The sequence below is a fragment of the Lactuca saligna genome, chromosome 1, assembly GCF_052625555.1.
Source record: "Lactuca saligna cultivar CGN05327 chromosome 1, ASM5262555v1, whole genome shotgun sequence".
Taxonomy (NCBI): domain Eukaryota; kingdom Viridiplantae; phylum Streptophyta; class Magnoliopsida; order Asterales; family Asteraceae; genus Lactuca; species Lactuca saligna.
The window spans coordinates 50,294,096-50,306,554 of record NC_136417.1 but is presented as its reverse complement, the minus strand read 5'-3'; the positions used below and the strand labels follow the sequence as shown (position 1 = coordinate 50,306,554).

The 12,459-nt window shown below is 36.6% G+C and overlaps 1 protein-coding gene across 2 annotated transcripts; it reads right to left on the bottom strand.

Annotated features, from left to right (window-relative positions):
• Window positions 1-6,860: 6,860 nt before the first annotated feature.
• On the bottom strand, window positions 6,861-10,695 carry LOC145035902 (receptor-like protein 7). 2 transcript variants are annotated; one of them, XM_078984408.1, is made up of 2 exons: window positions 7,659-10,695; window positions 6,861-7,184 (listed from the first exon to the last, which is right to left on the bottom strand). In XM_078984408.1, exon 1 carries the CDS (start codon window positions 10,594-10,596, stop codon window positions 7,660-7,662), a length of 2,937 nt encoding a protein of 978 aa, XP_078840534.1. In that variant the 5' UTR covers window positions 10,597-10,695; the 3' UTR covers window positions 6,861-7,184; window position 7,659. The 2 variants fall into 2 exon arrangements, with proteins under 2 accessions (XP_078840534.1, XP_078840531.1); XM_078984405.1 differs by having other exon boundaries at window positions 6,861-7,092.
• Between the last annotated feature and the right edge of the window lie 1,764 nt (window positions 10,696-12,459).

Below are 12,459 nucleotides of genomic sequence, written 5' to 3'. Positions count from 1 at the left end.
AGTAAATGCACGAATTTTAATCAAAGAACCATTATTTTCACTTTGAATTATTGTTATAATTCTCAAATTATCTTGTTGGGACGTGTTCTTGACTTGATATGAACTCAATCCAATAGGTCTTGGATTGTTTTCATCGGTATACAACTTAATAGGTCTTGAGTTGTTACTATACTAATCTATCTATTTCTTTCCATTCACATATCATTTGTGGTTGCTATTCTCTCTTAATTTACCTAAACACTACCCTACTCACTAAATCAACCCATACACGCATCATAAGTGGTATCAGAGCGCAGAATGGATTTTGATGATCCAGAGTTCCTACAAAATCTTCGAGAAGCATTAAGAAACATCCAAGAAGGTGGAAATCGAAGGAAACCCCGCCGTGGTGAACATAGGGTTGTGGAAGAATTCAAGGTGTCTGAATTGCCTGAATTTGTTGGTGGAACTGATCCTGAACGCTACTTGGAGTGGGAAAGGAAGATTGAAAGAATGTTCGAGTACAAAGAAGTGGATGACGAAAAAAGCTGCAAGTATGCCATTCTCAAGCTAATTGGTGGTGCTTCATTGTGGTTTGAAGGGCTTAAGGCCAAGAGAACCCGTGAAGGCAAAGAAAAAATTTGTTCTTGGCTTTCTCTAAAACGAAAGCTAAGAAAGAGATATGTTCCTTCTACTCATAAAATGGCCACTTACAAGAAGATTGCTGATTTGAGGCAATGAAAAATGAGTGTTGGAGAATACATTGATGAATTTGAGAAGTTGTCCTTGATGGGGGATATTGAAGAAATTGAAGAACAAAAAATGACTCATTTTCTAAAAGGGTTGAACTACAACATTGCCAATGTTGTGGAGTTATATCCTTATGCTGATTTTGGAACTCTTTGTGGTTTGTGTTTGAAGTTGGAGGGGCAAACCAAAGCACGTTATGGTGGGAGTTCAAGTTCAAGTCTCGAAAGTCCCAAGTCAAAGTCGTGGTCCAAGCCCGAGTCTAGCAATAGACAAAATTCTGTTTCTACTCCTTCTGGTTCTAGTAGTGTTCCCGTTGCTCCTAAACTTACTAGTGGTACCAAAGAAACTAGTTTGGCGAAAATTAGATGTTTCAAGTGTCAAGGTTTTGGTCATTACCAAAATGCTTGTCCAAACAAAAGGGTGGTGACTTTAAGGGAGGCCATTGAATGTCGTGAAGAGTTGGAGGAAGAAGAAAGGTTGACGGGTATTTTTTATGATACACAACAAGAAGAGAAAGAAGAGGAGGAGGTAGAGTATGAAGCACCGGTGTATGATACAGTTTTGGTGCTTAGAACCCTTAAAACTCAAGGGGTTCAAACCGTGGCTGATGTGGATCAACGAGACCAATTGTTTCACACCAAATGTTTGGTTAGAGACAAGTGGTGTAGTTTGATTATTGATGGTGGAAGTTGTACTAATGTTGCTTCTAATGAAATGGTGACCAAATTGGGTTTGTCTACAACAAACCACCCAAAACCATATGTTCTTCATTGGTCGGATGATGGAAGCAAAATAAAGGTGACAAAATAGGTTAGAGTTGGTCTAACGATGGGGTCTTTTGAAGATGAAGTGTTGTGTGATGTTATTCCTATGGATGCATGTCATATTTTGTTGGGGCGTCCTTGGCAATTTGATAGGTACGTGTTACATAGAGGGAGGAGCAATGAATATGAGTTGAAACACAATAATAAAAAAATTGTGTTAAAACCCATGTCCCCAACGGCCATAAGGTCCATGAATTCTAAACAAGTAAAAAAACCTAATATTTCTATGTTTGCTAGTGAAAGGGAGGTGGAGCAAGTTCTTGACAAAGGTGATGTTATTTACATGCTTGTGGCCAAAGAGCATGCAAAGGTGGAGAAGATGGTGCATGGAGAAAACACTATTGTTGATTTGCTTTTGGAGTTTCAAGATGTGTTTCCAAGCGAATTACCACCGGGTTTGCCTCCAATCCGCGGTATCGAACACCAAATTGACCTTATTCCGGGTGCTCCTTTGCCTAATAAAGCTGCCTATAGATGGAATCCGGAGGTGACAAAAGAGTTGCAAAAACAAATTGATGAACTCATGAAAATGGGTTATGTTCGTGAAAGCCTAAGTCCTTGTGTTGTTCCAGTTTTGTTGGTTCCAAAAAAAGATGGTTCTTGGAGGATGTGTGTTGATAGTAGGGCTGTTAATAACATCACCATAAAATACCGATTTCCTATTCCTAGAGTTGATGATTTGTTGGACGAGTTGCATGGTTCTATTGTGTTCTCAAAAATTGATTTGAGAAGTGGTTACCATCAAATTCGTATGTGTGAAGGGGATGAATGGAAAACAGCCTTTAAAACTAAACATGGCTTGTATGAATGGACCATGATGCCTTTCGGTCTAACTAACGCACCTAGCACTTTCATGCGACTAATGAATGAAGTGCTAAAATCTTTTTTGGGTAGGTTTGTGGTTGTGTACCTTGATGATATCTTGGTATATAGCAAGAGCTTGGAGGATCATTTGGTGCACTTAAAACAGGTTTTCGAGACGCTTAGAGCTTAAAAACTCTATGGAAAGCAAGAAAAATGTTCGTTTTTAGTGGAAGAAGTGGCATTTTTTGGTTTTGTGGTTTCAAAAAATGGCGTGTCCGTAGACCCATCCAAAATTGAAGCAATCCAGTCATGGCCTATTCCTACTAACATTTCTGAAGTTAGATCATTTCATGGTCTTGCTTCTTTCTATAGAAGATTTGTTCGTGATTTTAGCACCATTGCAAGTCCCATGACAGGTTGTTTGAAGAAAGGAGTCTTTGCATGGGGAGAAGAAGCTCAAAAGGCATTTGAGAAACTCAAGGCATTATTGTGTGATGCTCCTATTTTAGCTCTTCCAGATTTTTCTCAACCATTTGAAGTGGAGTGTGATGCAAGTGGAGTTGGTATTGGGGCTGTTTTGATCCAATCCAAACGTCCTATTGCTTATTTTTCTGAAAAGTTGGGTGGTGCTCGTTTGAATTATTGCACTTATGATAAGGAGTTTTATGCTATTGTTCGTGCTTTAGATCATTGGAGTCATTATTTGCGTGCAAATCATTTTATTTTGCATTCTGATCATGAATCCTTGAAGTACATCAATGGGCAACAAAAGTTGAGCACAAGACATGCAAAGTGGGTGGAGTTCTTGCAATCCTTTCATTTTTCATGCAAATACAAGGATGGCAAAAGCAATGTGGTGGCTGATGCACTCTCGAGGCGTTACTCATTATTGGTGACTTTGGATGTTCGTTTCTTGGGATTTGAAACTCTAAAGGACCATTATCAATATGATATGGACTTTGGAGATATGTTTTTGAAATGTGCAGGTGGTCCTAATGGTGAATTTGTGATTCAAGATGGCTTTCTATTCAAAGGCAATTGCCTTTGTGTCCCAAAACATGCAATACGGGAGTTGTTGATTCGTGAAGCTCATGGCGGTGGTTTGGCTGGTCATTTTGGCATTACCAAAACTTTGTAGGTGCTTAAAGAACATTTCTTTTGGCCGAAGATGTTGGGGGATGTAACCAACATAGTGGGCAAGTGTGTTACATGTCATATGGCGAAAACAACTTTCAAGCATGGTGTTTACACTCCTTTGCCGGTTCCTATTCGTCCTTGGGAAGATGTATCCATGGATTTCATTATGGCTTTGCCTAGAACTCAAAGGGGGAAGGATTCCATTATGGTGGTGGTGGATAGGTTTTCAAAAATGGCTCACTTTGTGCCATGTCATAAAACCAATGATGCATCTAATGTGACTGATTTGTATTTTAAAGAGGTGGTTCGTTTGCATGGTATTCCTAAAACAATTGTTTCTGATAGGGATTCCAAATTTCTAAGTTACTTTTGGAACACTTTATGGAGGAAAGTGGGTACTAAGTTACTTTTTAGTACATCCCATCATCCACAAACAGATGGGCAAACAGAGGTTACTAATAGAACTTTGGGTGCTTTGTTGAGAGGGCTGGTTAGCAAAACTCAAAAAGATTGGGACATCAAACTTGCACATGCTGAATTTGCCTATAATCGTTCTCCTACTTATGCTACAGGTCACTCTCCTTTTGAGGTGGTGTATGGTGTGAATCCTTACATGCCTTTGGATTTGATTCCATTGCCAAAGGATGAATTGGTTCACAAGGATGCTAATGACAAGTTGAAGGCCATGATGAAACTACACCAACAAGTTCGTGAGAAGATTGAAGCTGTGAATGAGTTGTATAAACAGAAGTCAAACAAGCATAGGAAACCACGTGTCTTTCAAGATGGTGACTTGGTGTGGGTGCATATGAGGAAAGAACGTTTTCCTAACAAAAGGAAAAACAAGTTAATGCCAAGAGCCGAAGGTCCTTATAAAGTGGTGTCACGTGTCAATGATAATGCTTACAAGGTAGATTTAGGAGGAGAGCATGGAGTGCATGCTACCTTTAATGTGGGAGATCTTTCACCTTATCTTGATGATGATGGACTTGATGAATTGAGGTCAATTCCTTTCAAAAGGGGAGGGGATGATCCATGCATGGATCATGAAAGCCCAAAATGTGATGGATTAGTGATTACTAGTGGGCTAGAAGGTGGTTTGGGCTCAATGGTTGGGTTGTGCATGGTAACCCACAAATTGAATTAAGGTTGCATGAAGACTAGGGCAACATTTTTAAGGCTTCATAAGTGCTAAAAACGTTACTATTTGCTTCATAAAGCCTCGTAGCCGTTTTTGACACTCTTTGGTGGATTAGGGTTACACTTTAATGCTTATGATGACTCCTTAATGCTTCTTATGGCTCCTTAAGCAAGCATAGCCGTTTTTTTCATTCACGAGTCTCATGGACCTTTTTTTTTTTTGTGTTCTTTCAAGAGTTACCTTAATTTCTATTTAGTAGTTTTAATGAATAATTGGTTGGTTGGCTTGTAACCACCAAATTTGTAATAAAGGCTTCATATAAAGCCAAATTATGCATGGAAAAAGTAAATGCACGAATTTTAATCAAAGAATCATTATTTTCACTTTGAATTATTGTTATAATTCTCAAATTATCTTGTTGGGACGTGTTCTTGACTTGATACGAACTCAATCCAATAGGTCTTGGATTGTTTTCATCGGTATACAACTTAATAGGTCTTGAGTTGTTACTATACTAATCTATCTATTTCTTTCCATTCACATATCATTTGTGGTTGCTATTCTCTCTTAATTTACCTAAAGACTACCATACTCACTAAATCAAGCCCATACACTCATCATTATATAAACTATACTTGCATTGTTTATAATACATTCATAATATTATTAAAATAATAAACACGTTGAAACAATTAAAACAAATCTATGTTGAATAATATAATTTAAAATAGGGTGGAAGTAGTTTGAAAAGGAGGGTCAAATCTATGTTGAATAAAACACATGGTTTTTAATTGTTTGCAAGAATGTATATCAATCACTTTATGAACAAACCCTTCTGATCCTGTTGAAATTAGAACCTTTGAATCCTCAGAAATTTTCCCAGAAGATATGATTTGGTCAGTGTTTTGTTTGTAAACTTGGTTGGAAGATATATCATCAGCATCAAGAAATGACCAATCTTTCTCCACGAAATCCTCAAAGTTGATGACAGGGATTGATCCTTCAGTTGGAGTTACAGCAGGAATGGAGGATTTGGGTGAAGTGAAAGTGGATTGGATTGAAAGTGGAGAAAACAGGGGTGAAGATGAGAAGGGTTTATAGTTAGGCCAGGATTGAAAGGAAGGTGTAGGATTATGGTGAAGAGATGGGAGGCATGAGTGGGAAGAAGATGGTGAACATATATTAGACTTCATGAGAATACTGTCAAAATACAACAAGTTTCGTATATTGTATTGATCGTTTCTAGATGTTCGTACAGCTTACCTAATCAGCTAAAAGTATTCTGAAATTTTCTAACTAAGACGAAATTCGAGACACATTCATCAACACAATTTATAACCAATTATTCAAAATTACAACCTTCAAACTAAACTCGAACCTCAACACCTGTGTCCTGACTCTGTGAGCTGAGGAGGTGTTTGCCGCCGACACACCACCTTCAAAAAGATGCAGTCGCCGTCGTCTGAGCAGCGAGTAGGAATATTATCCACCTCCTGCTACTCCTGACCATCTTCTTTATCCCACACAGCCACAATTTGCTGACAGAGCATCACTGCAACCCTACCAGCACCTCTCCTCTCGTGAAGAAATCTGTATGAATCAGAAGAATTGACGACAGCAGAATAGGACAACTATATAGAGTATGAGGCTCAGATTGAGCAGCCTTATGGTTTGAAATTCGCAAAAGGGGGGAGACTTATTATACCAGGAGGATTTGCAGGATGAAGTTCTGGCCACCGCCCACCAGGTATTCGATGAAATGCCTAGGTCGCTTCTTATGTTCTGTTTTCATTGTTTTATGTATGATTCCCCAACCAAATTTTCGTATTAGTTTATTTGGATGGATTCCATTTCTATTCTATATATCTGTTATCTCAAATCAATAGTTGTGCATTCTTTTAGTTTATGTAGAATTGGTTATGTTTATAGTGATTGAAAACATGGTAAGTTACATATAGTATCTGCACTTGAACCCACGGAATTTGGGAGCTCTACTTCAGGTCAATGGATGAAGACGAATCAGGTCATTCATTGAATATGAAGATTGCGAGTGCATAAATCACTATTCAATTCAAGTAGTCAGAGTAATAACATTGATTAAATGTTAAAAAAGTTATTATATTTTATACCAACAATGAAGTTCACTTATTTTATTCGAAAATATATAATATACATGAATTTCATACTATCACAACCCCAAATCTGAGGTTGAGGTTGAGGTTGAATAGCTTACATAAGAGTGTATGATCATGCCACCATAAACAATAAACTTAAACAATCGAACCGTATGATACATCAAAATCTTGTATTGAAAGTCTACTCAAAGAAATCTAATTTAAACAAGCACAAGCTTAAACATAAAATACACATATATACTACATGGTAAAACAAACTGGAATTCCTTGAAGGTCTTCTATAACTTCTCCATACACTTTCAACTTTAAGCTACGACACCTCCTGAGATACATGTTAAGTTAAGTTCATTGTTGGTAAGTTCACGGCTTTCTATCTATAGAAAATACTTCATCCGACAATAGTAAAATGAGCATCTGAAAAACCATGGTTATAATATTGATTACATACAAACCACTTTACGATATCATAACTCTCAAAACTAACATTCTTGTCGTATTTATTATGATGAACTTATTACAAATAAATACCATGTTTAAAAACTTAGACCGACATCACATAACTAATGGTCTTGACACGTAACTTATCCAAGCTAAACTAAAATGATTTATTCTTTAATATCTTTAATTTAAATATGATAATAAGACTTTCTTTGCTAAAATGCATATTTGACAAAAAAAAAAGGCAAGTAATTGTTGATAATACAAAGTTGAGATGTATGACTGTTAATCTCACAGAGATGTTGTTAGGATTAGTTTAATTTAAAAAATTATATAGAAGCATTATAGTTTTTTGGATGATATACAAAAAACATTTTCCGTTTGGTTGAGACTACATACACATAAACAAATTATTATCTTGAAAAATTGCTGCGAGAATCAATATTGTACCTTAGTTTCTCCTCGTGTTACGAAGTGGCCTTACCCATCTGTCCTTCCTCTTTGTGAACCGATAACTATACCTTTCATATAGAAAGTTTCCAATAACAACCCCAACAACCAGACCGCTTCCAACTCCACAGAATACAAAGATCCAATCAATTCTTTCACTCGGGAAGAGAGACTCGGACACATTGCTTGTTGGTTGAACTCCTGGAACCTTTAAATCTTGACCTTCCTTGGATAAAGGTCGTCCATACAGTCGGGGATTCCCTATGTAAGAGCTGTTATCGAATGTATCAAACTGTTTTCCTTGTGGGATACGCCCCTGAAGATGGTTGAATGACACATTGAAGATGGAAAGGAAGCCGAGTTGCACCAACTTTTGAGGAATTTCCCCGGATAGTTCGTTTCGAGAGAGATCCAAAGCTTCAAGATTTGTTAGGTTCCCTAAAGATGGCAAGATACGTCCAGTAAAATGATTGTTGGAAAGATTGAGCGATTGAAGCCCTTGAAGATGTTGGAGTGATGCTGGGATTTCTCCTTCAAAATGGTTACAAGAGAGATCAATGGACATAACTATGGTTAAAATCTGATCGTACTCTGTTCTGACACCTTTGTGTGTTAATGTCACGGTGTAAGGCCAATGTGTATTGACATTTTTAGAGGATATATTTGATTCCATAACAGATGAAACACCAAGATGGTTGGAGCTCATGGCATGCCATGTTTGGAAGTGGTTTTGGTGCAACTGACCACTGAAATTGTTGTTAGAGAGGTCTATGATCCGCAACTTAGGGAACTGTGAGGAACCTTGAATTGAACCATAAAATTTGTTGGACCGCAGAACCAAAACCTGAAGGTTGGATAGAGTTCCCAGCCAAGAAGGAAAGACGTCATGAAAAGAGTTATCTCCAAGAGAAAGAAACTCTAAATTGGTACAATGTCTCAATGATCTTGGCAGCTGACTCGTAAATCTATTTTCACTCAAATCAAGGTTTTCCAGCAAGCTTCCAGGCATAAAACCATTCATCATTTTGCCTTGGAAATTATTTCGTCTCAGATCTAAATATACTAACGAATTGCTTAAGATGCCCAAACATGAAGGAAGTGTTCCGCTCATGTTGTTAAAAGATAAATCTAAGTATTGAAGAGATTTCAATTCACATATCGATGGTGGTATTTCTCCTGTCAGATTATTATGTGAGACTAGATAATCAACTGTGGATTGTGGTGGAATTGGTAGTTGTCCTCGTAGCTGATTGTTGGCAATAAAAAATACTTCTAAAATTCTCCATGGGAGAAAATGAGGTTGCTGATCAAAGCCAGTGATGGAGTTGTGTGAAAGGTTAATCAGCTCTAATGTTTCCCGGCTGTTGTTCCAGATCCACACCGGTACCAGCCCATCAATTTTGTTGACGTCAAGAAGTAGGAATCTCAATTTATTTTGGAAGTGCAAAAAGGCAGGAAATTCCTTCAAGTTGCATGATGATAGTCCTAACTTATGCAATTCTGGTAAAGTGGTATTGGTGTAGTTGTTGGTGGTTACTAATGATATCCTGTTATAACCTAAGCCTAATGTTTGAAGTTTGTTGAGTCCTAGGAACATGTCGAGCTCTACCCTACCACTGAAATTGTTTGACCCTAGGTTAAGATACTCAAGACTTTTGAGGCTGGAAAATGTGTTTGGAATTGGTCCTTGCAATTGATTCATCAGAAGATTTAAATATGTTAGTTGGGTGAGGTTGAACAACCAGGATGGTAAACGGCCAATAAGAGAATTTTCCTCCATAATTAACACATTAAGTTTGGTTAGGTTGGCAAGAAAGAGTGGGATTTCAGTACTGTTTGTGTTCGTATCAGACAGATAGAGTTCACTAAGTTTAGTCAGCTTTCCAAGCCAATTGGGAAAGCGTCCTTTCTCAAATCTGTTACCAGTAAGTTCCAAAACATCGAGTTTCAAAAGACTTCCAAATGAAGGAACTGAACCTGTGAAGTGATTTTCACCAAGAGCCAAGATAGTGAGTTGCGTCAAGTTAGAGAGTGAACGTGGAATGCGCCCATAGAAAGAGCAATTATAAAGGGACAAGACTGTCAAATGCTTGAGGTGGCTTATGGATTCTGGTATAATCCCAAAGAAACCTGTGAGAGGTAGTATCACCTTTTCAAGTAAGCTGTTGTTACGAAATTCGGGAAAGGATCCTGTGAGGTCAGTATTGTATGCCAAATCAAGAAGTTGCAACTTAGGTAACTCAAGTATGGCCCCAGGGAATTCATTCTGCAGGAAACAGTTTCTCAGCTTGATTGACCTCAAAGAAGAAAAGTTGGCCAAGAAATGAGGTACAGAAGAACTGATATCAACCCCCGACAGATGGAGCTGTTCAAGCCCTGTTAAGTTTTGCACAAGGTTCTTGAGGCTAGGATTGTGAAGCCTTAGTGAATTCATTGACAGATCTAAAGAAGACAACTGAATCAACTGCGAGATTTCAGATGGGATTTGGCCACTAAATCCAGAATAAGAGAGATCGAGGCTTCTTAATTGCTTTAGACGACCAATCTCAGAAGGGATTTCAGATTCACCAAAGTCGTTCCCAGAAAGGTTGAGTCTCTGAAGATGAACAAGGTTGAAGAGGGTGCTGTTGGCGTTGATATGCCCACAAAGAGACCTCTCGCTCAAGTCAAGGCCGATCACATGACCATGGTCATGGTTGCATGCCACCCCTTCCCATGAACAACAATCAAAACTATTGTTCCAAGAATGAAACACTTGAGATCCATGAGCACCACAAGCAACATCATCTTGATGAATTATGCTCTGCTTAAACTGAAACAAGGCTGAGCATTCTTCATCATGGCTTAATGATGATCCAGTCACATTCTTCACTGTCACCAACACGTATAGAAAGAAGATGGTTTGCAAGAACTTGAAGTGATTCATGTATGGAGCCATGGATTAAAAAGGGTTTTTATTTTATAATTGTTTATGGACATGCAATGTTCATTATATATAGACCAAGAGGAAGTAATTTCAATGTACAAACATACATAGATAATCACCATGGCTGTGGCCTGTGGGTAAGGGTGAAGGGGAACCAATAAAAGGAAGAGCTGAATATTCAACTAATAGAGCCAAAGAAAAAAAAAATTGGGATTTTTAAAAATAGACCCAAGTACAAGAAAGAAAGAAAAAAAAAGATCAGTATGTATTGCTTTTACCTTAATTAGTCGGTTTTTTACTTTCTTTGTCATAAATTTGATGGCAAACTGCCAATTGGCAATATTGAAAACTTTATAAGTTAATATGTGAAAAGTGGAAAAATAAGGGATGAGCCCCCTTTGAATATATCATATCAGTATGGTTAAAAAGGTGGCCTTAATTTATTGAATTGATTAAGTTCAAAACCTCTTTGTGACTAAGATTGAAGACTTTGGGTTGTATAAGTTAGTTGTTTGAAATATATATAACTGGTTTTTTTTGGAAGTGTTCTACAAAAATATTGTGTTTTAATCGTGTACGTGATTAACTGTCCATCCTTCCGGATTAGTTTAAGATAGATGTAATGATTCTCTCTTTGAAAATTGTCCGTACTTAGTTGTAATAATAATATATTAATAAACACTTTAATATGTAAACAAAGTAGCAATTTTACAAACTTTACCGCTCTTATATACACTTTTCTAGTTCGAGAGGGACAAAAATAAACAAAAAATTAGTCATGCCGGAGTTTATAATTTTCAACAAAATAGAGAGATGAAAAATATAACTTAACCTAAAATATTAATAATTTAAATACAAACAATAGTTGAGTAGACTTATGGAAGACTTCAAAGTCTTTATTTTGTCGTGTTAGTTGTAGCAATAGACAACCACAAATGTCAATGTAAACAACATGCCAACGTTTTTAATGTTTCATTTGTTTTCTTCTTATATGTTTTTTTTTTAAATCATAAATTAACTGTCTGGTGTTCATAAGTAACCATTTTAGATGTTTTTTTATTACAAAATACAAATCATTGAATTTGTTAGATATTATAAGGGACAAATATAAAAAGAGAAATTGTCAGGAAAGTACTAATATTTTCGAAAAAGTTACACTTTAACACAAAGTTTTTATAACATAAAAATCTCGATTATTTGTAAAAACACGATAATATGTCATTTCCTGTTAAAAGAAAAAAAAAATTGTTAGTTTGGGCCAAAATGAAATAATTTGAACTTTTATGATCAAAAAAACTTGGAATTAAAGTGTAACTTTTCCGAAAATATTGGGATTTTACTAACAATTTCTCATATGAAAATAAGTTAGTTTTGTATTATACGCTCGTTTTGATATATCTCTTTATATATGTTGGAGTCTCCACTTTCTCCATAAGAACTCTTTTATAGAGTAATCTAAGGACACCGTATATATCTTACAAATATATCATCCATGATCTAAGAGAATGTATAATCTTTTTGAAGAATATTTAGTTTAAATTAATTTATTTACTCGTTAACAATTGTATGAATGTGGGTTTAATCTATTATGCACCTTCATTGAGCAATTTCTTCCAAAAATAAAACATTGATTTTATATATTTCATATCGTAGTTATTGAAATTGTATTAGGTCACTCATGACTACATTTCTTTGTTATTATACACTTGTGTTGATTTGTATAGCCCAGGGATATCAAGAGGGGCAAATGGGACAGGGGTTGCATACCCCCCCCCCCCCCACCCCACCCAAAAAAAAAATAACATAAAATAAAATAAAACGGGAGATAATCTTGTCCCCACCCCTAATTTTTTTAACAAATACCCCCTATACGGA